The sequence below is a fragment of the Salvia hispanica genome, chromosome 3 (genome assembly GCF_029641045.1).
Source record: "Salvia hispanica isolate PSC_SH4W2 chromosome 3, Shi_PSC_v1, whole genome shotgun sequence".
Lineage (NCBI taxonomy): Eukaryota > Viridiplantae > Streptophyta > Magnoliopsida > Lamiales > Lamiaceae > Salvia > Salvia hispanica.
The window spans coordinates 12,055,149-12,083,012 of NC_142694.1; the positions used below are offsets into that span (position 1 = coordinate 12,055,149).

Sequence of the window (27,864 nt, forward strand, 5' to 3'; positions counted from 1 at the left end):
CCAAAACATTCTTAAAGCTTACTCATCAATCACATATTCATGAATTAAATCAACATTCCAAACACCCTTGTACTCCATCAAAATCTAACCATAATTATGAAAACCTCATTTCAAAGTTTCACTAATTTTCTTGCTATAAAAGTAGTATGGATGGGAAGTGCTTACTCAATTTATTAAGGTTTGTGCGATCGGCGATCAATACATCAACAATCAGGGACGTAGATAGAACTTGATCCACACGGTTCCTTTCTCTCCCATGGTTGCTGTGTTTTTTTTTTCCCTCCCTCTTCTCTCCCACTTCCCTCTTTTTCTTCCTTCTTTTTTTTTTTTAACCAATGACTCATTGATATATATCGCTATCAACATTACACTTGGCACTATTTAAGACAAAGCTCATGCATGTTCTAGATTTTCTTGAAAATAACTTACTATTAAAAAATATGTCAATCATGGTTTTTGTACATGTTATACATGATTACTACAATACCTAATATTAGAGAAGATAATATTTAATCAAAAATATGCATCCATCATATAGAATTATGGAAACTAGAGTCTTCCCTCTCGAAGGAAAATGATCCCACAAAGAAAAGAATTGTACAGTACAAAATAACATAAAAATAGATTGATTTGCAAAAAAAATGATGGGCTTTCTATTCCATTCCAATTGTTCCTTTTTGACAGGAATCAATAAGAAATAGTTGAACCCGCTTCGATTTCATCCTAATGTAGTAGTATACCAATGAAGCGAACTATTCCGATTTCGCTGAAGTTACAGATTAAAATAACTCGAGTAATTTATTTCAACCTCCTATTCAAACAAACATATATTTTTTTTAAAGCATTCTTATTGTACTATATTATTAGTTCACACATTTACATTCATTACTAAATGGCATAATTCCACATATCTGATTTCAGAATAGTTGGTTTACTTTTAGACCTCTTTTTGGGATGTTACAATTCTATCCCCCTAAAAAAAATTTCGTCCACGAAATTTCATGTCATTAAAATAGCTATACACATTAACTATATTATGTCATCTAATCTCATATTTTTTTTAAATTTTTTTTTTCCACAACATTCATATTTTCTTATAACATCATTTAATATTTATAACCTCCCATAACGTTATTGTTTATTAAGTCTAACCTTGACTTCCTGGAACTTATCGAAGTCATAATCGTATATCATCTCATATTAAAAGCGTACAACTTGGCAATAGCGTATGAAAAAAAAAATTATCGAGATTATTCAAGGAATACGTCATAATCTTATCTACATAACACACGAATACGTATCACAAATATTATCTTATCACATACCGAAACACATATACCGATCACGACATTCTCACATATCAAAACACACTGTTATCATCAACAGTCCCACATATCTGAACACATGTACCGAAGAATGATATTCTAACGTATCAAAATAAATATATCATCATATATTTTGCTCCCATTCTTCTCAAGTATTTTTTTTAGGATACACACGGGTACTACGCCCGCATAGGACCGATCAAATCTCCATCACACCACTTATCACATATTAATTCCTCCCATCACACCACATATCGCATAGTAATTCCTTCCACCACACCACGTATCACGTATCATTTTCTCCTATCACACTATATATCATGTATCATGTCCTCCCGTCACACTATAATTACATTGCATTTCATTCCAACACACTGTATATATCACATATCTTATCCTCCAATCACACCATATATCATCTATTATGTCCTCCCGTCACACCATAGTTACATAGCATTTCATTCCAACACACTGTATATATCACATATCATATCCTCCAATCACGCCATATTTCATATATCAACAATCATTTCCTACAAATTTGAACACAACATACGAATAGCTTATTTCGACAAATTATCAGATCACGTAATTGAAGCAAATTTCATTTCTTTTCAATATCATCACCCACACATATCCGAACGTCAACTAATACTTCGTGATTGCACATTACACCGCCAATGAGTACGCAATATTCTATATTCAATAATATAATTAGTATAATGGGTAAACACATATATCAAACTATGTTATATACTTCTTTATATTACATTATCCAATCAATTCCATATCGATATCGATGAGGCATCTTTGGCATTCACTTGGGCGCACATATCAATTGCATCACATTTCATATGTATATAGCTCGATCTCGAGCACACACATATCCATATTAGGGCATATATATCCAAATCATACCACATTTTTGGCAATCCACATGTCCACACATTTTTTTCATGTATAGCTCTTATCTTAGCGCATAACCCATAAGGGGTACCTCCTCCTCCTCTTCATGAAGGTTCGTTTTTATATTTTGAAATGCATATAATCTATAACTTTCATAATCGTACTCAACATCTTATAGTCTCATATGTATGCACCTATATATAATCATATACCATCATATAAATCCACATAATAGCGACACCCGACAGCTTCGAACTGTGACTATTTTTTCTACTTCTTCCTCGTTTCGTCTATCAAGTAGAATTAGCGATGGGAAAAAACAAGAGTAAGAAAGGCGAAGGCGGAGGCGAAAATCAGCAATCCCCTTCAACCATTTTCGTTGCTAATTTGCCGTTTTCATTAACTAACGCTCAGGTAGCTTCTCATATACTGATTTCTTGCTCTTTTGTTTGTTTCCTGTAATAGTATTTGTTATCACATAGTATTACTGTAGTTAATATTTCTGTAGCAAATGCCGTAAGTTATACTCCGTAGCTATTAATCTTATCTCTTATCGTATTGGCATTAGTTGGAAGAAGCGTTCAGTGAAGTCGGACTAATACGACGGTGCTTTATGGTTATGAAGAAGAGTATGCCACTTGAGCTATTTTTTTTTAAATTGATACTTGTATGGTTTATGCTAGCTTAAACAATTTTTTACTTCTACATTTATGCTTCTCATTGCACTTTTTTTGTATGCTAGGGTCAACTGAACACCGAGAATTTGGCTATGTTCAATTGTAAGTCGCTTTTGGATTTTGGAGTGATCATTTGTATGAACTGGCACAAGGCGTGACTAATATATGTACTGGATTTATGATCTGATCACAAAGTGCTGTTGTTGAAGATGCTAATCGTGCTGTTGAGCTGAAAAATGGTTCAACTCTTGGTGGTCGAAAGATCGTGGCTAAACTAGCTACACATCGTGCTCCACTTGAGCAACGTCGAGCTAAAGGGAATCAAGGTCTTGTGAGTATGTTATTGAACAACATGCTCTTATATGTAAAATTTTACGTTGATGTGTTAGTTATTTGTCTTCTCCCTGTCACGTGAATATGTGATCATTTTGGAGGCAGAGCTCCTGTAGAAGAAGCTCAAGCCATCGAAGAGCACTCGGGAACTGCCATGTTCGCGCAATTTGCAGCTCTCAACGGCCGCTAGACGGGTATCAAACACTGGAAAAACCCTTCATAAATCCTCACCTCATCACATACCTCGCCATCAGAAATCGGCGTCTCAACCGCCGTGGTTCATACGCCGGCCGACAACTTCGAATTGTGTTTTTTCTACTTCTTTCTCATATCGTTAAATTTATTTTTCAAGTAGAAGCGACGATGGGTGGGAAGTGCTTACTCAATTTATTAAGGTTTGTGCGATCGGCGATCAATACATCGACAATCAGGGACGTAGATAGAACTTGATCCACACGGTTCCTTTCTCTCCCATGGTTGTTGTGTGTGTTTTTTTTTCCCTCCCTCTTCTCTCCCACTTCCCTCTTTTTCTTCCTTTTTTTTTTTTTTTAACCAATGACGCATTGATATATATCGCTATCAACATTACACTTGGCACTATTTAAGACAAAGCTCATGCATGTTCTAGATTTTCTTGAAAATAACTTACTATTAAAAAATATGTCAATCATGATTTTTGTACATGTTATACATGATTACTACAATACCTAATATTAGAGAAGATAATATTTAATCAAAAATATGCATCCATCGTATAGAATTATGGAAACTAGAGTCGTAATTTATTTCAACCTCCTATTCAAACAAACATATATTTTTTTTAAAGCATTCTTATTGTACTATATTATTAGTTCGCACATTTACATTCATTACTAAATGGCATAGTTCCACATATCTGATTTCAGAATAGTTGTTTTACTTTTAGACCTCTCTTTGGGATGTTACACATACCCAAAATAAAAGTCCAAAATTTAAATCATGTAGTACTATCACAATGACAGCCCATATAAAACAAGTTAACCTAATACACTAAACCATCTCCTCTCCCACTTGCCGCCGTTGTGCTCACCACCCCGCCGTCGCCGCGCTCACCGCCTTTGCACCCACCACCCAGCCGCTGCCGCGGCTGTGCTCTTCTCCTCACTACCGCATCAGGCACCTTGCCGGCGACGCCGCGCTGCTGAACTCACCAAATCATCTTCTATACCCCTTACCGCCTCACCCACCTCGCCACCGTGCTCACTAGTAAACTCAATAGTATGATACTCCTATGAATTTTTTAAGTTTGTTTGGTTTGCAAGATTGTATCCCGGATTAAATTAGTAGTGTGTTTGGTTAATGAGTTTAGTCCCTCAACTCAATTCTAGATTCAATCCTAGATGGATAATCATGGGATAATTAGTCATAGCTAACCCCTTATGACTAAAATAATCTCACGACTCAATCCTAGATTGTATCTTGTACTATTTTATCTTGCAAATCGAACATCATAGTCTACTATGTTAAGCCAAGGACAAAACACGGTAGTTTAAATTTGATTTAAGGGTAAATATGTAAAACATCACTAACCATTTCATAGACAGTATCAGGCGCTTGAAAAAAACCCTTCATAAATCCTCCTCATAGAACTCGCCGCCAAATATCGGCCCCTCAACCGCCGTGATACTTACGCCGGCGACACCCGACAGCTTCGAACTGTGATTATTTTTTCTACTTCTTCCTCGTTTCGTCTATCAAGTAGAATTAGCGATGGGAAAAAACAAGAGTAAGAAAGGCGAAGGCGGAGGCGAAAATCAGCAATCCCCTTCAACCATTTTCGTTGCTAATTTGCCATTTTCATTAACTAACGCTTAGGTAGCTTCTCATATACTGATTTCTTGCTCTTTTATTTGTTTCCTGTAATAGTATTTGTTATCACACAGTATTACTGTAGTTAATATTTATGTAGCAAATGCCGTAAGTTATACTCTGTAGCTACTAATTTTATCTCTTATCGTATTGGCATTAGTTGGAAGAAGCGTTCAGTGATGTCGGACTAATACGACGGTGCTTTATGGTTATGAAGAAGGGTATGCCACTTGAGCTATTTTTTTTTTAAATTTACACTTGTATGGTTTATGCTAGCTTAAACAATTTTTTACTTCTACATTTATGCTTCTCATTGCACTTTTTTTGTATGCAAGGGTCAACTGAACACAGAGGATTTGGCTATGTTGAATTGTAAGTCGCTTTTGGATTTTGGAGTGATCATTTGTCTGCACTGGCACAAGGCGTGACTAATATACTTACTGGATATTTATGATCTGATTACAAAGTGTTGTTGTTGAAGATGCTAATCGTGCTGTTGAGCTGAAAAATGGTTCAACTCTTGGTGGTCGAAAGATCGTGGCTAAACTAGTTACACATCGTGCTCCACTTGAGAAACGTCGAGCTAAAGGGAATCAAGGTCTTGTGAGTATGTTATTGAACAACATGCTCTTATATGTAAAATTTTACGTTGATGTGTTAGTTATTTGTCTTCTCCCTGTCACGTGAATATGTGATCATTTTGGAGGCAATGTTTCAATCTTTTGTTTTTCTCTCACTCTTTAGGCCAAATTCGCCGAGGCTACCAAGAAATGCTTGACGGAGTACGGGGTGGATAGGCTCACCATGGGCGATGTGCTCTGGAATTTGGAGTATTCGCTTCATATGAGATCATAATATTGTTACAATATGAAACCAATATTGTTATGTGGGGAATACAACCATAGCTATCTTTTTATTTTCCCGTCATATTTTTGGTAATATACATCTACATAGATTTTCATAGTGGGATTAGAGTAGGGCTGACAATTTTTGACACGATACGATAACACGGCACGAACCGGCACGAAATTAATGGGTTTGGGTCAGAGCTTATTGGGTTCGTGTTCTTATCGGGTCGACCCATTAAGGACACGAAAATTTCATGTTGTGTTCGTGTCGTGTTCATGTCGGGTTCGTGTTATCCGTTAACAATGCGTGTTCGTGTCGTGTTCGTGTTATCCGTTATCAAATAATATTTTAATATTATTAATTCTTATTATTTTCATTTTTCAATACTTATTAAATGACTCTCACAATTCATTTCGTGTTGTTATCGAGTCGTAATCGTGTCGTGTTGACCCGAAGTGGTTCGTGTCGTTAATGGGTTCGTGTCGTGTTCGTGTCGTGTTTGTGTCTGAGGGTAGCGGGTCGTGTTCGTGTTCGTGTTTGAGGTTTTCTTAACAGGTTGTGTTCGTGTTTGTTGTTATCGTGTTCGTGTCGTTATCGTGTCGACACGATAACGACCCGACACACACGATTTGCCACCTCTAGATTAGAGAGAGTGATGGATGGATTTTGCTAGTATTGAAGATGCTACTATTAAATGCCTAATCTTTAGCAACTGGATTCACAAAGTGTTTTAGATCACTTGGGTGAAATTATTTGTTTCACTTCCTGTTCAACTTTTATTTTCCTTGGTTTTATTTTCTTATTATTATAAAATAATTATATAGGTCCGAATATGGTTGATATAGTTTCTAAGTAATTAATTTTAAATTTTTTTATTAATAGTTGAATATTAGGGTTACTAAATTCAGTAGTATGATGTATTTTTTTATGTTTAAACTTGTAGTGATAGTTTTAAATGTGATATAGTTTTTATTAGGGTGCAAAAGTGCAGAAATAAAAAAAAAAGTCTATTAAGTTAAGCCAAGGTCAACTACAGTAATTCAAATTTGATTTAAGGGTAAATACGTAAAACACCACTAACCATTTCATAGGCACTAGTTTTACCACCCGTGTTATGCACGGGCCAAATGATTTTCAAAAAATAAGAAAATATAACTAAAATGAATTAAATCAAATTAAAAAATATATAGAAAAAATGTAAAAATTATTGCAAATCAAGAATAGAAACTGTTTAAAGTTTGTATTCATAAGATTTTAAAGATTTAAAAAACATACTTCGACTTCTACATCAACAAAATTTATGGGCACGAAGATTAAAAAATTGTGTTGAAAAATAAGAGGGAGGAATAAAGTAGGAAAGAAATTGTGTTGAAAAATAAGAGGGAGGAATAGCATAGGAAAGATAAATACAGAGTAGAGTAGCTGATGGAATAAACTAATAGTGATTGGATAATATGGTGATAATTTTATACTTCATCCGTCCTATAAATTTTCATATCATTTTAAATATACATATTTTTATGGGACAAAGAGAGTATTATAAATAAAAATTTACTCTTTTTCTCCCATAAAAATATATGCACTTTTCAATCTTTTTTTAGTACTCTATTTCTTTCGTTGTGACTAAATATAGTCTAATAAGTAGGTAATAGGAGTAATAATTAATTAGCCGTTTTATGCCACTTTGTTTGCAATAAATATAGGCCTACAAATTTGTTTTATTTACATTTACAAACACTACGTTACAACTTTTTGTAACAAAGCATAGAAGCCATTTTAATAGTAGTGTTTACAAAATAGTAGTTTTCTAAATATATTAAAATATATCATTCTAAAATTATAAATTATTATGCTATATATTATACTACTATAAAAAAATATAATTATTTATTTCAGTTATTAATTCAATAAATTGACCAGTTTAAGTTTATTGTTTAAAACATAATTGTAAGAAATATAACATTGAATACCATATAATTCTATTATATATAGGAGAACTACTTTTTTTTATATTTCAAACTGACTTATATTTCTCTATTACAAAAAAATAAATAAATAGAAACATCAAAATTTCAGAAAGTGCAAAATAAATGAAATTAAAAAAAGTTACGGTTCCAAGCGAAAGAAGCACTATTTTTATCCGTTCGGTTTGGCCGATATGCACATATTTGCATTTATTTCTAGCTTTAAATGTCCATTCGGTGTATCTGATAAGTTCCTGCAAGGCCCGAGTATATTGACAGGCCCACACTGTTCCTTTCTTAAATGTTCAAATTCAAATATTGGTTGGGCGGTGGTATTTGTGATGTCCTCGAAAACAACACCCTGAAATGAGCTGCTAATTTCCCGAAATACCCATCTCACTTTCACATTCTCTCTCCCTCTCTCCACCACATTTTCCTCAATTACAAAATCGAGATCGCCCGAAAATTGAAATCGCCCAACCCTAGCCACCGTCGTCAGCCATGCTCCGGTATCTCTAACCAATCTTCTAAAGGGGACAACTCGTGCACGAGAGAGAGCACGACGTCGGAGGATCTACCCAACCAGATCTGTTTTCGGAGTCGTAACAACAGCTCCCAGCTTCGGGTGAAGGACTTTAGGTGTGGTTTGTATTTTGTAGTGAGTCCAAGTTACGAATTTTCGTAGATGTTTATGCAGCGCAGCAAATGCATGCATGTTTAATGGGTCGGTCCTTTGTGTCGCAGTGAAAGAGATTCGGCTGCGTAAACTACTCAACTTTGACCACATTTACATTTCGTACTACCGACGCGATTCACCAGTATTAACCGGGGTAATTAGCTCAAACTCAAACACTTGCTATGTTTTCCACAAGATTAGTGCGTATTATTGAAATCTTGTTTGAATTACCCCCGAGTACTAAGCTTAAACTCTCTCACCTTCTATGTGTTGTTCTGAATTTTTGTGGATATGGTGTCCGATGCTTGTTTATTGATTTGGTTTTTAAATTTGTTCATACTATGTTGTACACTGCCAATGGGTGTCAATTTTGGATTATCCATCAACATTTTGAGACTTGATCTTGTTTATGTAACAACTGGTTAACGGTTCAAAAACATATGAGCAGCTTGGTTTTTTCTGTGAAAACTTGTACACCTGATTTAGTATAACCTGCATATGCACTTACTTGGTGGAGCATACACTCTATTTTTGTGGATTGGTTAAAGACATCAGGAGGATGAGAACACCATCGGTCAATTATAACCACATACACATGATGCTTGAAGTCATCATGCATGTATATCGGCTTGAGACAACACTACTCGTACAACGTTTCCTAAAGGCTCACACTAAACGAAAGAGACGTAGGATTGTTGAACAAGCTAGGCAATACAGCGTTTTGAATAAGGTTCCCGAGCAGCTACAACGGTTGGACAGGCTTATAAATGTCACGGACACAGATTGCCTTGATAACCTTCGCATGGATCGCAACACTTTTGGAAAGTTGTGTCGCATACTTACGGACCGGGGGGGTTTACACATAGGAAAGTGTCTAGGAATTGAAGAACAAGTTGCGATGTTTCTTGGGGTTCTGGCGCACCACAAAAAAAACCGGATTGTTCGTTTTAATTTCGCTAGGTCTGGATCAACGGTATCCTATTATGTGAACAAAGTTTTAGGTGCTGTTCTGAGTCTTCACGATGTATTATTTGAAAGGCCTACCCCAGTCCCGGACGATTGCATTGACCATAGATGGAAATGGTTCAAGGTTCGTAGTTTTTTTGCCTTTGTTTGGTAGCTGACTGTATACCTATGTTGACTGTGTGTGATGTGTTTTTTTCAATTGCAGGGTTGTTTGGGTGCCTTAGATGGTACTCATGTCAATGTGTTGGTTAGTAACAGCGATAAACCCCGATATCGCACACGAAAAGGGTCCATTGCCACAAACACTTTAGCTGTATGTGATCGAAATATGCAGTTCGTCTACATACTGCCTGGTTGGGAAGGGTCTGCAGGGGATTCTAGAGTGTTAAGGGATGCCTTATCTAGGACGAATGGGTTCAGAGTGCCCCAGGTTAGGAAGACCCTCACAAAATATAATAACTTTTTCAATTGTGCCACTTCTTACAACATTGAATGTTCTAACTGGGCTTGCTACTCTTGTGCACAGGTTGTTACTATCTATGCGACAGCGCATACGCTAATTGCAACGGCTTCTTGACGCCGTACAAGGGGGTGCGGTACCACCTCAAAGAATGGGGTGTTGGCGATGCAGCTCCACAGGACCATAAAGAATTGTTTAACATGCGTCATAGCAAGGCTCGTAACATTATTGAGCGAGCCTTCGCTGTCCTGAAAATGCGCTGGGGGGTTTTGCGCAGTGCGTCCTTTTACCCAATTCAAACACAAATCAGATTGATCATGGCTTGTTTCCTTCTTCATAATTTCATTCGCCGTGAGATGAGGGTGGATCCCGTAGAAGCTGCTGTTGATGGTGATGGTCCACCAGTTGTTCAAGGAGAAAATTATGCCGCTCACAACTACGTTGACTGTGTCGAAACATCACCCGAATGGACTGCTCTACGTGACGCCATAGCCATGGAGATGTGGAACAATAGATAGAATCTTTCCTGAATAAATTTGACTTGTTTTGTTATGAAATACTGAGAACTACATTTTGCTTATTAAAGCAGCTTTTGTTGTGTTGATGTTTACATCATTATTGATCATGGCTTATTTTTTTTACTTTATAACTGCTATAATAGATTTGTTGGCTTACTCTCAGCAAATGTCGTCACGGCTCGCCAAGGCTGATCGCATTCCCGAATGTGGGTGTGGGTGGGGAAAGATGGCAATGCGCTGTGCAGGGAAAACCGCAGTCAACGCGGGCCGTTATTATATGAAATGCCCCGCTAATCTCAACCATTCGGGATCCTTTCAATGGCGTGATGAGTACATCCGAGGGATTAGCGGAAGCTCTTATCAATCTTACATTGATGAACGTGTCAATAATCCACGTCTGGGTCAGGAACGTGCACCACCGATTCGCCATGAATTGGAGCATCCATCAGGAGGTCGCCACTATTGCGCCAGAAAAGCTGCTGATGATATGAAGACCCCACTGTTAATTGTCTGTGTCTGTATTTTGATGGTCATTGTAGGAATCTTAATTGGCAAGCTTATGTGAACTAATACTTCATTCAGTAACATATGTCATTGTCGTCCGTTAAGTATGTAAATGGTAGGTAATTATGCTCTACAACTTACAATTTGTATCATATTTTGCTAGGTGAACCTTTGGAGGATCTTCGTACTATGTTTAATTGTGTTGTTGTTTATGTATTATTTCGTATATGGTTTGGGACTAAAATGATGAGGTAAATTTTTTAACCGCTAGTAAATCAAAAAAGGAGTACAATGCAGTTAAGTTGAGTTAATTGACTGAATTTTTTTGGCACGATGGATGAGTAATGGGGGGGTAGATAACTGTCAATCATCCCTATCATGCTAAAAAGACTATGAGGTGGAGTTAATGTTTTTTTTTTGGCTCGATGCATAAGTAATGGGGGTAGATAGATGTCATTTATCTCAATCAATGTTAAACTATCTATTTAATAGACGATACTCACTGAGATGTAACTACAACAACTTACATGTTCCAGTAACTCACCTAAAGCCATGATCATCCCACCTCAAGCATCATACCTATACTATGGTAACTGGTCGCCAGAAGTCGATGAGGTTGTGTTGAACACGATCATCAATCTGAAAAGAGCTACGCGATGGACACTCCCTGACTTCCCCAAGTGGTTCTTGTTGACAGCACAACAACAAGTGCGAGAGAAGATCGACATCCAGTTCACTCGAAGCTAGAATGCTTGTATGGGTCGGATGATGTGAAGAAGGAAAAGGAGGTAACAGTTGTATTGCTATCCGACCGGACTGAGAAGTTATCTGATGACGAGCCAAGTTGCTACGAGGTTAATGAGAACGACACAGAGGTGAACTCGCCAGCTGTATTCCCACCACCAACGGTTCGGCGGAAGCTTTTTCAGGATGAAGTCGAAGCACCTACTGATCGGGAGTCTACAAATGACGTTGGCATATGTTTCATTGACCTCGATGCGGAGGGGAAACTGCACAGTAGGATCATGGGGAAAGGAAGGGAGCTGCCGATCAGGCCCGGGCGAAACAAAGACCATGTTGGCCCGTCAAATATGTCATCCAACGCGAGCTCGTGTGCGTCTAATTCACCAAAGCAGCGGTGGCCGTATATCTACAAAAAACCAAAAGTGTAGAAAGTGTTATATGGATCAGTTCGTGGGTGCCCAATTATCAGCTACGCTAACATATGTTGGATTAAGACCAACTTTTTTGAAGGCCCTACCTTTTGTGAACCGTAGATCACTGATGGATCGTGTAGTAGTGTAAGCTTAGTATGATTATGGTATCATGTTGCTGTGTAGTTTTGTGACGTGGCTAATTTCCAGAGGAAAAGAATGCTATGTTTTGGCCATACTGGCATGTATGGTTATTTATTATCCAATAGGATAAACCTATGAACTACTATTGTTGAATCATCCTCTGTATGCATCAATTTCTGAATGCAATGAACTTCATTCTGTAACACAATCTGGAATCCATTAGTAGATGAAAGGTGGACACTGGTACTACACATGTTTTTTTCTGTTGCACAAAAAAAGGAGTTCGTTGATGGGTACACATATGTGAACGTAGCCTCAAAATTACATACAAAATGCAAGCTACGTTCATACGCCATCAACATCCTAGAGTTTGCCACAAATATAATAACATATGCATCATATATAGCCGCCTAAAGTAAGCAAAGTGGACGGCTGCCAAAAATCAATGCTCGAAATCCAGTCAAGCCCCATTTTCATTGTCCTCGATCAGCATAAGCATGTACCCAAGACGAGTGTCTGATGGCATGCCCGTAAATACCTCCATCCGTTGTGGTTTATCGCCTAGGATATTACACAACCGATACTTCTGGGCGAGTGTGAGACCATCGACAGTACCCAGTTTATCGAACACAACTTTCCTTGCCTCCCCAAGGTCATACTTATACCCAATCCTTGCGGAAATCACTTCCAATCGGGAGTTAGTATCGTGGTGAAGATTAGACAAGAACTCCATCAGTGCACAGTCAGTACCATCGACCTTACGCTTATTACGCGAACCTGACTTTGTCGTGGAAGTTTGCTTGCCGCTGCCCCCAATGCTGGTGTCCTGAGTTCCCACTGGCTGTGAAGAGGGAAATGTATGTTCTGCTTCAAGGTCGTCCAAGCTGTTATTGTAATCATTCTCATTCACCTCTGACACTGCGGCAGCAGGGGGACGCATATGAGCAGCTGCATCATTGACCTGCTCAGCACCACCTCCACAAGCTCGATCCTTGCCGAAGATTAGCTTCCATGATTCCCACAGCGGCCAAGACTTGTGGTGCATAGACTTGGCTTCCTTGTCGGCCTTGTGTAGTGGATAGATGATTAGTTTTATAGAGCAACATTGAAGTATACCTTATCTGATATCGCGAACATACAAGTACTTACCATAACGATTGCTTCCCATTGGTCGTCGTCACATTCGATCTTGTATTCATTGTCAGAATTGAACCCAACGCCGCTCCTAGCAAGTATTTTGCCTAGGCTAGTGTATGACTTCTTCCAAGCAGTTAGCTTCGATGTTACATGAGGCTGTCCTTTGATGTCCGTGTTTGGAAACTCCTTGCGGATGGCGTCCTCGATCCTCCCCAAATAACCAGCCCGGAAGCCATTGTCGGACTTCCACCCTCTCGCCACAAGGTCGATCAAACAAGCAGCCAATATTTCTTCCTCTCTCACCGTCCACATACGACGGGATTGATCCCCTTTGCGAAATTTCCGCCGTGGACTACGGGGCTTAGCTGTGAATATAGTAACAAACCAATCACTACATTGTTGTGCGTTATATGTAACATTACGGAAACAGAGTGATGCAAAATACTAATCGAATTTGACCTTGCGAGGGTTGTCCCACCTCGAACACTCCAGTTCCACTCCGAATCTGACCTTGCAAGGGATTTCCCACCGTGTAACTGTATGGACACAAGAACAACAAAACAACCCCAATAAGCAACTCAGAAATTGGGTAACACCTCATAGCATGAACAATATCTCTACAACCACAGTTAAAACTATCATATTGCTACAACATCGTATGTGCACGCATGTATGGAGTAGTGGAGGTCTTACCTCATTTTGTAGATCCACCTGTTAATGAGATGGGAGTCGAATTTGGGGTGGAAGTGATGCTAACAACACTCTCCTCTATTTGAAGCAATTCCAAAATTTTGAAAGGAACTGAAGTAGCCGCTATTTTTTTCAACAACGCGGGGATTCAATTGTTCAAATTTTTAAAGGGCAAAGTAGTCATTTACATTCGTTTTTTACTATGTTTATTCACTTTTGAAAAAATGTTGACCTCAATCTGGGCCGAACTCATGAAACCCGAACGGCGTAATTAAAAATGAAAAAGGTGGGCCATACTGAATTTAATCTGCTCATGTATTTAATCTGCTCAACTCAAATCGGGCAAACCGAACGGATCCCATTTATGAGGCTATAGAAACACATGAATGAAAAAATCTGCCATGTGAAGTGTGAAAAAGGAGGAAATAAAGCATGAAACTTAGGGATGGGGATTCGGTTGGTTAAACCGAATCCCATTTTTTCCAAAATCTAGAATCGGAACCGCACCCTTTGTCGGTTCGGTTCCTTGAAGAACCGATAGGTCCTAACCGAAAGGCTCTTCGGTTCCACCAAAGGAACCGAATGAGAGAACATCGGCGTGGAGAGTTGGACAGCAGCCTCGTCGGAGAGAGCAGCGCTGTGGAGAGGGCAGCAGTCTCGTCGTCCCCGGCACGAGAGAGAGCAGCGCAACAAGGAGAAAGCAGCAGCCTCGTCGTAGCCAGTGTGGGAGAGAGCAACGGTGTCGGCGTGCTACGAGAATTTAGCTGAGAGAGGAAGATAAGTCAATGTACTTATATCATTATGGGATGTTTAAGTTATTTGCTAATGCTCTATATTTATCTAATACGGTAAGTTCTAAATTTTAATAAACAAAGTAGCTATCATGAGATTAGTTATCTCTTTGATTTGTGTATTCTCTTGTCTAAAATGCATACAAATTATGGGGACATAGAGTTTGAGTTTATGAAATTAAAATGAATCTATAAAAAATCAAAATGAAACACACTAATCGGTTCTTCGGTTCTAACCTTTCGGTTCTCGGTTAGAACTGGAACCGCCTAAATCCTAAACCCACTAACCGGGACCGAACCTTAACCTTATTTTTTCAGTTCTCGGTTAACCGTTAACCGAAAAAATAAGGTTCGGTTCTCGGTTAACCAAGAACCGAGAACCGTTTCCCCACCCCTAATGAGACTTATGTAGTTGGCAAAACAATGTCGTCTACTTCCCCATGTAGTAAAATCTAATCTAAAACCTTATAAAACATAGTAATACACACCTAATAACATCGTCTTTTAATTTAGAACACTAAATAATACGGAAATTAATTATAGACGTTTCCAATCCATAAAATTAAAACCTAACACACTAAAAGCCCAAAATAATGAAAATCTCTATAAACCCTAAATGAATGAGGCCCAATTCAATCTCTCTCTCTTCAGATCTGTGCCTCCACTCTCCCTCTCTCAATCGGCGGAACTCGCCTCGCCACCACCGCCACCGCGCCCATCTCCCTCACTCCTCAGCCTGCTGCCCTCTGGTCGGAGCTGTTGCCGGACATTTTTTATCCAATAATCTCTGTCTTTTTTTTTACCAATGAGTGACTTTCCTGCCAAAACGTGCCACATGGCAAGTCAAAAAACCGGCACTTTTTTATATTGATAGATAATCCTCATCACGAACTCGCCAGTCGCCACCACAAATCGGCGCCTCAACCGCCGGCGACCCGACAACTTCGAACTGTGCTTTTTTTTTTTCCTACTTCTTCCTCATATGGTAATTTTTTTTTTCACGAGTATAATTAGCGATGGGAAAAAACAAGAGTAAGAAAGGCGGAGGCGAAAATCAACAATCTCCTTCAACCATTTTCGTTGCGAATTTGCCGTTTTCATTAACTAACGCTCAGGTAGCTTCTCACATACTTATTTCGTGCTCTTTTGTTTGTTTCCTGTAATATTTGTTATACATGTGTGTAAATATGCACATATTTGTTAATATTTGTCTCTTATCGTATTGACATTAGTTGGAAGAAGCGTTCAGTGATGTCGGACCAATACGACGGTGCTTTATGGTTATGAAGAAGGGTATGCTACCTGAGCTGTTTTTTTTTAATTTGATACTTGTATAGTTTATGCTAGCTTAAACATTTTTTTTCCTTCTACATCTATGCTTCTCATTGCACTTTTTTTGTATGATAGGGTCAACTGAACACCGAGGATTTGGCTATGTTCAATTGTAAGTTGTTTTTGGATTTTGGAGTGATCATTTTTCTGAATTGGCACAAGGTGTGGCTAATATACTGGATGTATAATCTGATTACAGTGCTGTTGTTGAAGATGCTAATCGTGCTGTTGAGCTGAAAAATGGTTCAACTCTCGGTGGTCGAAAGATTGTGGCTAAACTAGCTACACATCGTGCTCCACTTGAGCAACGCCGAGCTCAAGAGAATCAAGGTCTTGTGAGTATGTTATTTACAACGTGCTGTTATATGTAAAATTTTACCGTCACCTAGAGTGTAACTAAATTTATAGTTGGAGTTGATGTGCTAGTTATTGTCTTCTCCCTGTCACGTGAATATGTGATCATTTTGGTGGAGTAATGGAAATGTTTCAATCTATTGTTTTTCTCTCACTCTTTTAGGCCAATCTGAGGAAGCTGGCCAAACAAAGAATGAAAAAATTGTTGAAGCTGCAGTTGCAGACGAAGCCGTTGAAACTGCAGTTGCAGGCAAAGCCGTTGAAACTGCAGTGGTAGACAAAGCTGTTAAAAATGTAGTTGCATACAAACCTGAAAAGACTCCAAGTATTAAAGGAAAAGGTTCGGTTTCTGACTGCTCAGATTTAGGGAGTGCTTGGAACTTTAGGGGATGGATAGTGAATGTATTTCATACACCCCTCTTGTAGGGAGTATGTTCCATTCCCGGTTGCAAATGATGACTCATTACCTGACTCAAAAATACCACACTTCATTGCCATTCCCTATCTCCTAAAACCCCAAACCAAGCACATTCCCTTACACGCTCACACATTATATTTCCAGTTGTGATTTCATCACTATCAATTTGTAATGATTAGTTGCTGTGGGGGAGAAAAGAAAAAGGAAGGATGTTTCAACTGCTGCCCCTGCCGAAGCAAAAGTATCAGAAAAGCAAAGGTTTAGTTCAAGCATAACCTACGACGCAATCACTGTAATTAGTTTCAATCTATTGATTCATTTGTTGTGGTCTTAAATTAATGATAAGCAGGGTTGCTAAGACTGTCATATTTGGCAATCTCCTTGATAACGATATGGCCGAGGAAGTTCATCTTATAGCAAGAGAGGTTGGGACTGTATGCTCTGTAACTTACCCACTTCCAGAGGGAGAACTTCAACACCATGGTAATAATAAACCTGAAGAAACTCAATATTCAATCATGATTCATGAGGCATATGATTCTCAGTGATCTCTCTGTTTCATCCTTTTCTGGCTTTTACAAGCAAATGGTACTGATAGTAGTGTGAATAATATAAACAAGTTGCGATTTTAAAGATTGCTACCTGCACCAATTAATTCCAAAAAATCGGAGAAAATTATTTCCGTTCCACAAGATAGTGCACACTAGGTTGCAGTATGGGATTTCATAAATATTAGATAGAATGTTACCAGTAAATTCTGTTTCATTTCCTACCTTATAATTTATCATGTTCTTTAGCCTTTGAGTGCCTGTATATGGTATTGGTGTGGTAATATCTACTTGTTTATTTCAAAATTTTCAGGGTTAGCTCAAGATGGATGCAAAATGAATGCTTCCTCTGTACTTTATACAAGTGTAAAATCAGCTCGTGCGTGTGTTGCATTACTACACCTGAAAGAGATACAAGGGAGATCTGTTTGGGCACGCCAACTTGGTGGGGAGGTAGAGATACATTTTGTTCTCAGGATTTTCCCATTTGATGTGCAAATTGTGTGGCAATTTTGTACTCCACTTGATAAAAAATGCACTAATATGGACTTCTGTTTCACTTGTTGTATGGATTTTTACCATGTCTCTAAACTTAGCATTCTTGTTGTGTAGAACATGTCTTTGGCTGTTGGGTTGATTGGTAGGATTTTAATGTGTCTCTAAACTTTGGATATTCTACATGGCTACTTTATGCTAACAAGTTTAACTATAAAAAATAAATTTGGATTTTGTTTTATTGGTTTTGAATTCTGGCTTGTTCCATTGTTCAGTACTAGTCAGCTTATAGCTGTTCCCTATCGCATAACTTAAAAGCGCAATGTAGTTTGGCACCAATGTTAATCTTCTTGGTTCCACCTTAATAGATATGGTTATTAAATTTTTGAAATTTGTGAACCTGGCAACCACAAAGTTGGTCTGTGTCATAATTCTTTAGGGTTAATTTTTCCTCTTTTTTTTGCTGAACTTTTTGTCTCAGTCCTCCTAAATGTCACACTATGCAAGCAGGTCTCTTGATTGCATATTAGTTTTCTGGTTGTTTGTAATACTTGGATTGCTTTAAGCTGTGTAAACGTTCTATTGTACGGGTTGAGTTTGGTCAAATCTGGTTCTGAAAATTACCGGTCATATTCAGGTTGAGATTCCAAACTATGGCATCTTTTGTTTAATCGTTACTGAACTTGTTCTATCATTTACTCCATATAAGATGTTCTGCTTTCTTGGCTTAACCTGTATGTTTTGTAGCTTGTACATTTATATTCTGGTTGCCACTTATTCCTTCAATTCCTATTAGACATCATACATTGTTTCTTCTGGACGCCTTATCATGATTTTTGACCAAAAAATATGTGTTGTACCAGGGCTCTAAAACTCAGAAGTGGAAGCTTATTGTGAGAAATCTTCCATTCAAGGTTCTTGTCATATACTCAGATATTTTATTTTGTAGGTTTGATAATCACTGGTCTGTTATACTTTTGGAGGATCTTTCTCGGTAATTGGTCATTCTTGTCGACTATTGCTTTGCAGGCTAAAGTGGCTGAGATAAGAGAGATGTTTGGTACTATAGGATTTGTATGGGATGTAGTTATTCCACAAAATCCAGGGACTGGGTATTCCTATGAAAATTTGTCTCTTTGATTGAGCTATTCTTCTCTTGACCTGCATTTACTGTTTTACTTATTCTTTGCTTCTATTTTCCTTTTACAGGTCATCCAAAGGATTTGCATTTGTTAAATTCACATCAAAGCAAGATGCAGAAAAAGTATGTTTTAATGAAAGAAACTTGATATGAAATTTCCTGTTCAGTACTGTAGTCAATTGGCCTAGGAGGTATCTTGTCATTTTTTTTATAGATAAAGAACCCAAAATAAAGAAAGAGGATAGCTTCAAGATTGGTGATTGAGAACATAAAACTTGCCTAATGCATGAGGTTCAGCTTGTATGATGAATAATGTACCTAATGTAGTAATATCTTGATGCATGCACAGCCTGTGCTGTTGTTGCCTGCTGCTATTATTCTCCAGGGATTTGTTGTAAGTTTTGATGGAAAGATAATCTTGTGCTTGGGGTCATACATGCATAAATAATATGAAAACATGTGTGCCATATATGGATTTGGGGAAATGGTAGAAAAGTGTTTAAATCTGTGTTATATATAACGTGCAGACTTTCTGGCTTCCAAAATTCTGCTGTAAACATTAGGCTTTTCAGAACATGATAAGTACGCTACATCTTTGATTTCACTCGCGCAGGCCATCCAAAAATTAAATGGGAAAAAAATTGGTAAAAGACCAGTTGCTGTTGACTGGGCTGTTTCAAAAAAGATCTATGCATCTGGAAATAATACTTCTGCCCCCACAGGAGATGGTATTCTACATAGCTTTCTCATGCTCTCTCTATCTTATTCACTTTCATCTCTTTTATAATTGAACACTCACTCTCCATGAGTTTTTATTTACCCAGTGCTTTATTCTGCTAGTAATTTTATGCAGTGGGTTTAGCTATCTTTTATTTGTAGTGCACACTGGCCACTGCAACACTGCATAAATTTACCATCTTGTTTTTAGTTTTTTGTACTTTATCACTTAGTTGGTAGCCTTATCTTCGGTACTAGTTAAGATGGCATTTTGGATTTGGATACTAAGTTAAACTCAGCGTGAGATTTATTTTTTTTTGCAGAGGAGGAAGGTGATGGAAGCAGTAGTGAATCAGACGACAATGATGTAGAACCATTTAGAAAATCTGAACTGGATGGTGATAATTCTGCTGATGAGTCCGATTCCTTTGACAATGAGAATAAAAGTGAAATTAATTTTGAAGAAGAGGCGGAGATAACAAAAAATGTACTTCAGAACATTATTTCGTCATCTTCTGGAAATGTTGTTGGTGGTGATGACTCAGAGCTATCTAAAGGAAACATTGATAAACCCTTGTCAGTTGAAAGTAAGTCATCTGATGTATTGGGCACCCAGGTTGCCACCACCACTAGTGTAAGTGAAGAAAAACCTAAAATAACATACCCTCAAGGGGAAGAAGAGTTGCAGCGAACGATTTTCATTAGCAACCTTCCCTTTGATATCACCGTTGAGGAAGTGAAACAACGTTTTTCTGCATTTGGTGGAGTGGAGACCTTTATGTTGGTTCTTCATCCTGTAACAAAGTAAGGATTCTGCATTTTATTTTATGATTTACTATTATTTAAATATAATCAAGGTTTATGTAAACTTATCATCTCTGCAGGCGCCCAAGAGGAACTGGATTTCTCAAGTTTACAACAACAGATGCAGTTAATGCTGCACTATCAGCAGCCAACACAGTAGCTGGTCTGGGGATCTTAATCAAAGGCCGGCCAGTGAAAGTTCTTAAGGCTCTGGACAAAAAAACAGCTAATGATAAGGCACTAGATAAGGCAAAGAAAGAGGATGGTGACCACCGCAATGTATACCTGGCTAAGGTTCTCTCCAGATTCTTCTACTTTCCTATCAGTCGTCTTCTTATTAACATTTGAATGTTTATATAGAACACAACAATTTATATATAGTTCTCTTATGCTAATTACTAATAACACCCATATTTACGTTTGGTCAATTCTCGACAGGAGGGTTATATAATGGAAGGAATGCCTGCTGCCGAAGGAGTTTCAGCAAGTGATATGACAAAAAGGAAGAAGTAAGTGTTACTCTTCTATAAATATGTTCAGACCAGAATTTGAAAACATGGACATTTGTATGATTACATGAAAAGTGCATAAATTAAATAGTTCTTTGTTCCACCAACTATCGGTATAATTGTTACCTTCCAGACTTGAAGGTTGCTTCTTATGTGCCTGAAGCCTGTTAGGCTATTAAAGAGTGAAAAAACATCTACTAAGTGAATAAGATCCGATATATATCAAAGATTAGTATCACTGATAGAATTGGTTATGCATCTTCTGTAATAAGCACATTTTTTAATGTGCTTGATGTTTGTCATATTATTCATACCTAGCTGTATTGGTTTCGGAAACTAAAAAAAATATTGTTGTTCCTATCTTGAGTTATTTTTCTTTCCTTAATTTTAGTACGATGGAGCTAATATGTGTAGTGATAGTTGTTTTTCTCACTTTTCATATATGATGATCCAGCTGTCTCATATTGTAGGTTGCACGAAGATAAGATGTCTAAGCTTCAATCTCCAAACTTCCGTGTATCAGACACAAGGCTTATTGTATACAATGTGCCAAAGACTAAGAATGAAAGAGATTTGAAAAAGCTTTTTTTGAATGCAGTAATTTCTCGTGCAACAAAGCAAAAGCCTGTAATTCGACAGGTTGGAGCCGTTATTAGTAGCTAATGCAGTTATTGTTGATTTGTTTATTTTTTACATCTTATTTATTGAATTGTTTCTGCAAGTAAAGATAAAGATCTTGAAGGATTCAAAAGTCCGAAAAGAAGGTGAAAAAAGTCGCCCACGTGGAGTGGCTTTCTTAGAGTTCACAGAGCATCAACATGCACTCGTGGCCCTGAGAGTTCTCAATAATAACCCTGGTCAGTCTCTCTATCAATTACTACAATACTCAATTACGGTTTTAGATGAGTACCACGATAATATCTATCACCGGAACTTTTGCAATTTGTCTCAATAAAATTAATGCAACATTCTTGATGGCTTATAGAAATCTTCGGACCTGAACATCGCCCCATTGTGGAGTTTGCACTAGATAACGTGCAGAAGCTGAAACTTCGGGCAGAAAAGATTCAAGCACAGCAACTTCAGGGTCCACACGACGCTAGAGGGAATTTTGGGCAAAATAATACTCATTCAGGCAGAGGGGGTTCCATTGGAAACTCTAACCCAAGAATACACAATTTTAGAGACGGAGATGCCTCAGTGAGGACTTACGATAACAAAAGAGGGGAACTGGCGAACAAAAGCACCGAAGGAATGGTGGCTGAGGAAGGCGGCAAGAAATGGCAGAAAGGTCCTAGAAAAGTTTCAAAGAGCAGAGTTCCTCCTCCCGAGAACCAGTCCAACTCCAACATGAATGTTTCTGGTCAGAGGAAAGGTAGGGAGGCTGGTGGTCAGGAGCCTATACAAAGCAATACCGTGACTAAGAAAGAAGGAAGAGATACCGGGATGCCAAGAAAAAGAATGCCTCGTGAGCAATTCGATCAATCAACGGAAGGTGATGGTGGTGAGAGGAACAGGAAACGCAGGAAAAGAAGCGACCCAGTGGGGCGCGATGTAACGGATAAACTGGACAAGCTGATTGAACAGTACAGGTCCAAATTCACTGGAAGCAGTTCTACCCAGTCTGATGGCAAAAAGCAAGGCACTAAGAGCCTTAAAAGATGGTTTCAGTCATAATCCTCGGTGTTTACCTATTTCAGCTGTATGCTTGTTTCCTTGAAATTTTGATCCAAATACACTTTGTTGTAACATGAAAAAAAGAAAATTAACAAAACTCATTTTGGCTATATATCAATGGAGAAATATATCAATGGAGAAATATATAAGAAATAAAAATCTTCCTTCGAGACATATTATTGTATTGTTGAAAATATCATACACGTTTTGGCTATACGATCTATTATGTATGTTATGATATGTACCGCCGGATGTAGCCTTTATACTTAAGCGTAACCAATATATTTAAGCAAAATCTCATTGGAATGATTGAAAAAATGTCAATACTATTCTCAAATACTTTAGATGGACTATGCTCAGTTAGAGATTTCTAAGGATTCTCCAATTAAACTATAAAATGAAAATTATTCCTACATCGAACTGATGTTCATGATTTGATCAAACATTTCAAACGAATAACTTAACATATTCCTACGTGTTTTCTGTAGGTTGCATTTAAACGCTCGACATATAAAAATTAAAATTTGTGTACGTCATTTCCACGGCTTGAATTAGATTTTTTTTTTTTTTTTTTTGTAATTAGATGTTGACAGAGTTATTAACAGAGAAATTTATGCTTAATTTCCTGGGTCCTACTTAACACTCTAGTCACGAATTCACACTAATCTTCCGATTAATAACATCAGTCTTTGTAGATATGCTATTTTATTCAGTATTCCACTTATAAGATAAGATTAGTATGAAAAGGGATATACAACCAAAAATATTATATTGGAAAATGGGTGTCAATAGTGGTGAATGACATCAATATGTAGGTCCAAAGAGTAAATTATTTCATGGACAAAAATATTACATGGATTTTTGTAGGAAAGTCAATAAAGAGATTTAGAATGCGGATGTGGCTTTAGTAATAAAAAAAATAGAACATCAATTTTTTACGTGGTGAATTATTTTTAACATATTGTGAAGTAGTGAGGAAATTGGGTAGAACTTACTTGTGGGACAAACGAAGTCATTTGGATGTGTATATAAATTACTCCATTTGTGAATAAGAAGAAGAAAAGCAGAAACTAGAGAGAAAAGAAAAAAGAAAGAAATGGTGAGTGAAGTAGTAGCAGAAAGAAAACTCTACGAGGCAGCATCAAAAGGAGATGTCACAACACTTGTACGGCTACTTGAAGAAGATCCATATCTTGTTCATGGAATCTCGTTTCCATGTTCGAGAAATCTTCTACACATAGCGGCAATGCATGGACAAACATCCATCGTTGAGGTAGTCGTTAACCTTAACCCGCAGCTAGCTTGGATTTTAGACTCCCAGAAGTTGTCGCCTCTTCATATTGCGGCCATGAAAGGACACGTTGAGATTTGTCAAAAGCTGTTATCAGTAGCTCCAGAGGCTTGCTGGTGGCGAGACTGTCATGATATGAACCCGGTTCATATTGCAGCCATGAAAGGCCATGTTGAGGTCTTGGAAAGTCTTTTCCAAGAGAGTCTTTCGCCTGCTATGGAGAGGGTACATCGCAGAGAGACCGTGCTGCACTTGTGCGTGAAACACGGCCAGCTTAGGACTTTGAAGGTTTTGGTAGAGAAGTTGGGAGAAGAGCTTGTGCATGCTATTAACGAGGATGGGGAGACAATAATGCATTTGGCTGTGAGGTACAACCAATTTGAGGTAATTAAACCATCACTTCATATTTTCTATGTATTCATTTTTAAAATACCATTACAAAAAACTTGCATCTTACCGGCGGAAACCATCCAAAGTCCAAAGAGCAAAATATCTGTCAATAAAATTATCGGTAGATTCTATTTTCATCGATATATGTTAATGTTAGTATGCTTTGAATCCGTATAGTTTGCTGCTAGTTGAACGAGGGTCTCGCTATTACATGTTTCTGTTTTAAGTCTTAATTTTGTATTGGGCCTAGCCTAGAGATATCAAGTGGGCCGGGCCGGGCCCGCCGAGGCCGCCTATATTGAGGCCCAGCCCAACCCAGGCCCAGGTCTGAGGCAGGCTGGGCTGGACCGGGCTTTTTCTAATTTTGCTAAGCCCAGGCCCACTTTCCATGTGGGCCCGGCCCGAGCTGGGTTGGGCTTTGTTTAAATTTTTTTTTTAAGTATTTTAAAGATATCCTAAATGTATGTATAGGGATGTAATCCATTGCTAGCTAATTACCAATCCCAAATTGAGACCAATTTTCAACCATTAGATTAGAAGATCTTGTGGTTAATATAATGCCAAGTGTAATATATTTTAAATTTAAATAATTATTAATTAAATTAAAAGGGTATTAATGTCAAATCCTATATGTAGTAATTATAACTAACTACTTTCTCTCTCCTCAAAATCATCTCAAATCTTTAAATTTACGTAACTCTCTCAATTTAAATTATTTTTTCGCAAAAAATATATCAAATTAAAGATAATTTAATAAGGATTCAAACGAGATCTCAATTGCATATGTTCCGACGACGTTCGAATGATAAAATTTAATATTTTTTATTTTAGTTTTCGTAAATGTTGATACCCAGATTTTTATCAACAAATGCATCAAAAAATCTCAATAAAACCATGTAAAAATCTCAATAAATATGTGTTGATATTTTCTTGTACTAATGTTGATATTCTTATATCATATTGTTGATATTTGTAATACACAATGTTGATATAAAAAAACACCCACGAAAATTATCATATGATGACATAATGACGATATTACCCTTTTGTTGATATTTTGTCTACTATTTATTGAGATTTGTGAGCTTTAATCTCATCCACTCATTTTAAAATCCAATGGTGGAGATTTAGTCTTGATTTTGGATTAGGGTGCTATAAGCATTAGAATAAGACCCTGTATGTATATGCAAAAATAAAACATATAACTTTATTTTTATATCTCAGTAACTAAATCTAAATTTAATAATGTGTTTAAGTTCATTTATTGACTTTGTATCAACAATATTTTTCATGTTCTTTATTCTATTTAAAAGTAAGTGTATAACTAAAGGAATAATCAATATTGTTAGTTTTGTTAGTAGATGATGACATATGGGTTGATATTGTATTTTTAAAGCTACAAGTATATGAACTAACTAACAAATTTAAAGAATTCTACAATCATCATCATATATTAAGGTTTGAATACGTAATATTCTTAAAGATAAACTTCAGAATCATCTTTTTTACATCTTGGATTAAAAAAATTATACTCCCTCCGTCCCTGAAAATTTGTCACCTATTTTCATTTCCGTCCGTCCTAAAAATTTGTAACCTTTCACTTTTATCATTTTTTGTAGTGGACCATACATTCCACTAACTCATTCACACTCACATTTTATTATAAAACTAATATATAAAAGTAGGACCCACATTCCATTAACTTTTTCAACCCATTTTCTATTACATTTCTTAAAACCCGTGTCGGGTCAAATGGTGACGAATTTTGGGGAACGGAGGGAGTAAAAGAAAATTAGATGTAATCAAGATTGAATGTTTCATACATGATTTAGTTGGAAACTTATGTTGATATTAAACTATTACTACTTGAGTCCATTCAGAGACATCCAAAATATTGGAATGATATAGACAAAATTAACATGTCTCGTACACAAGATGACATGCATAAATAGAGAAATATACTATTATTAGTGATTAATCACCTAATCACGTTTTAAAAAAACTAATTATAGAAGGTAGGTCTCTGATGGGCCCGGTCCTGGGCCGGGCCTGGGCTTGTCCTGGGCCTGGGCTGGGCTTCGAATGGTCCTGGGCCTAGGCCGGGCCTGGGTTTGCAAAATGACCCAATTGGAGCCCATTTCAACTAATGAGCCCAACCCAGGCCCGCTTTGTTTCGCTTATGGGTCGGGCCAGGGCTGGGCCAACCCGGCCCAGTTGACAACTCTAGCCTAGCCTGTCGTCTGTGTGCCTATTTATATAGAAGTAGGGCGCACCAATGCTGGAATAACTGCTCTATTCTGTCACAACAGTTAATCCGCCAATAAAAGTTTTAGCAGCCAAAAATTTCAATGGTTTCATTTCCCGTATTTTATTGTTTATGACAGACTGTACAATATTTAGTGGAAAACATCGAAATAAAGAGCCAAACATTCAATTCCATGGGCAAAACAGAAGCACAAATCTTGAATGATTCCCCTTGGAACATAACTGAGAGTTATTCTGAAATCAAAAGAGTCTTGTCAAGTTTGAAAGCAGCACCAATTCACAATATGAAGTTGGCTGACTCGTTGATGATGTTGACCGCATCGATAGCATTCCAAAGCACGGTGAACCCACCTGGTGGCGTGTGGCAGGATGACACGCCATCACACAAGGCAGGTGAGGCTGTGATCGCATACACTCATCGCCACATATACGATTATGTGGTAGAATTGAACGTGATAGCATTCTGTTCATCCCTCATCGCACTGATAGTGAACACCGATGGAAAATCTGATATGTCTAACCTGAGGATGGGTTGGTCTGCTATGAATTTGGCGGTGTTAGCTATCACGTTGTGTTATGCTACATCGATAGTTGTGATCACTCCAGACCCGATAGAAAAATCATTGGAACTCGCCCTCTATATTGATGTTGTCTTATTAAAGAGTTGGTACATTACCATGACTACTTACCAGGGAATGTTTCTTCCTCTAAGAGTGTGTTATTTCATCTGGAAGAGAAAAATAAGGCGTGCAGAAGATCTTACGACTGATCCTATGCACAAACGCATCATCTATCGTATCTTCCAATGTTTGGAGACGTGTATGTTCCAACGTTTGGAGACGTGGTGGCTTCGTTGGGGACCCATTCTCAATTTCTTTTTCTAAATGTTTCGTATATTTACCTATGTTTTATTCGAGATCTTTGTATTTTTGACTTTGATGATGGAATGAAATTTATTGTGGCAAATAACTAGAATTATTA

General features: G+C 37.6%; 3 protein-coding genes, 2 long non-coding RNA genes, 1 other non-coding gene and 1 pseudogene across 8 annotated transcripts; 6 read left to right on the plus strand and 1 right to left on the minus strand.

Annotated features, from left to right (window-relative positions):
* The first annotated feature begins 2,443 nt into the window (after positions 1–2,443).
* On the plus strand, positions 2,444–3,824 carry LOC125212174 (33 kDa ribonucleoprotein, chloroplastic-like). The gene is made up of 4 exons (XM_048112262.2): positions 2,444–2,645; positions 2,800–2,860; positions 2,974–3,010; positions 3,104–3,824. The coding sequence occupies exons 1-4, from the start codon at positions 2,541–2,543 to the stop codon at positions 3,321–3,323; spliced, it is 423 nt and encodes a 140-aa protein (XP_047968219.1). The 5' UTR covers positions 2,444–2,540; the 3' UTR covers positions 3,324–3,824.
* A 1,125-nt stretch (positions 3,825–4,949) lies between these two features.
* On the plus strand, positions 4,950–5,672 carry LOC148930181 (uncharacterized). The gene is made up of 3 exons (XR_016136556.1): positions 4,950–5,095; positions 5,250–5,310; positions 5,425–5,672. It is a non-coding gene; the product is annotated as an uncharacterized LOC148930181 (long non-coding RNA).
* A 2,626-nt stretch (positions 5,673–8,298) lies between these two features.
* Positions 8,299–11,186, plus strand: LOC148930182 (uncharacterized). The gene is made up of 3 exons (XR_016137376.1): positions 8,299–8,541; positions 8,647–8,732; positions 10,686–11,186. It is a non-coding gene; the product is annotated as an uncharacterized LOC148930182 (long non-coding RNA).
* A 1,598-nt stretch (positions 11,187–12,784) lies between these two features.
* On the minus strand, positions 12,785–14,159 carry LOC148930183 (uncharacterized). The gene is made up of 4 exons (XM_089066377.1): positions 14,155–14,159; positions 13,921–13,997; positions 13,474–13,826; positions 12,785–13,390 (listed from the first exon to the last, which is right to left on the minus strand). The coding sequence occupies exons 1-4, from the start codon at positions 14,157–14,159 to the stop codon at positions 12,785–12,787; spliced, it is 1,041 nt and encodes a 346-aa protein (XP_088922503.1).
* A 1,386-nt stretch (positions 14,160–15,545) lies between these two features.
* Positions 15,546–23,111, plus strand: LOC125213539 (uncharacterized). 2 transcript variants are annotated; one of them, XM_048114140.2, is made up of 18 exons: positions 15,546–16,057; positions 16,175–16,235; positions 16,350–16,386; positions 16,474–16,613; positions 16,792–16,968; positions 17,226–17,304; positions 17,396–17,529; positions 17,908–18,047; positions 18,953–19,003; positions 19,119–19,201; positions 19,299–19,353; positions 19,844–19,958; positions 20,271–20,751; positions 20,832–21,045; positions 21,190–21,260; positions 21,731–21,899; positions 21,988–22,117; positions 22,246–23,111. In XM_048114140.2, exons 1-18 carry the CDS (start codon positions 15,959–15,961, stop codon positions 22,935–22,937), a joined length of 2,928 nt encoding a protein of 975 aa, XP_047970097.2. In that variant the 5' UTR covers positions 15,546–15,958; the 3' UTR covers positions 22,938–23,111. The 2 variants fall into 2 exon arrangements, with proteins under 2 accessions (XP_047970097.2, XP_047970098.2); XM_048114141.2 differs by having other exon boundaries at positions 16,474–16,604.
* A 922-nt stretch (positions 23,112–24,033) lies between these two features.
* LOC125212335 (uncharacterized) lies at positions 24,034–27,411 on the plus strand (annotated as a pseudogene). Its single transcript, XR_007174647.2, has 2 exons — positions 24,034–24,612; positions 27,003–27,411. The product of XR_007174647.2 is annotated as an uncharacterized LOC125212335 (transcript).
* LOC148930184 (U6 spliceosomal RNA) lies at positions 26,489–26,589 on the plus strand. The gene has a single exon (XR_016137490.1). It is a non-coding gene; the product is annotated as a U6 spliceosomal RNA (small nuclear RNA).
* Positions 27,412–27,864: the final 453 nt, after the last annotated feature.

Excerpts from the sequence above, each read along its gene's own strand:
- LOC125213539 (XM_048114140.2), top strand. The coding sequence starts at position 15,959 with ATGGGAAAAAACAAGAGTAAGAAAGGCGGAGGCGAAAATCAACAATCT. Across the intron at positions 16,058-16,174 it reads TTTCATTAACTAACGCTCAG|TTGGAAGAAGCGTTCAGTGA; the intron begins GTAGCTTCTCAC and ends TATTGACATTAG. Across the intron at positions 22,118-22,245 it reads AGTTCTCAATAATAACCCTG|AAATCTTCGGACCTGAACAT; the intron begins GTCAGTCTCTCT and ends GATGGCTTATAG.
- LOC148930183 (XM_089066377.1), bottom strand. Across the intron at positions 13,827-13,920 it reads GGTGGGACAACCCTCGCAAG|CTAAGCCCCGTAGTCCACGG; the intron begins GTCAAATTCGAT and ends CTATATTCACAG. Across the intron at positions 13,391-13,473 it reads AATGGGAAGCAATCGTTATG|GCCGACAAGGAAGCCAAGTC; the intron begins GTAAGTACTTGT and ends CCACTACACAAG.
- LOC125212174 (XM_048112262.2), top strand. The coding sequence starts at position 2,541 with ATGGGAAAAAACAAGAGTAAGAAAGGCGAAGGCGGAGGCGAAAATCAG. Across the intron at positions 2,646-2,799 it reads TTTCATTAACTAACGCTCAG|TTGGAAGAAGCGTTCAGTGA; the intron begins GTAGCTTCTCAT and ends TATTGGCATTAG. Across the intron at positions 2,861-2,973 it reads CTTTATGGTTATGAAGAAGA|GGTCAACTGAACACCGAGAA; the intron begins GTATGCCACTTG and ends TTTGTATGCTAG.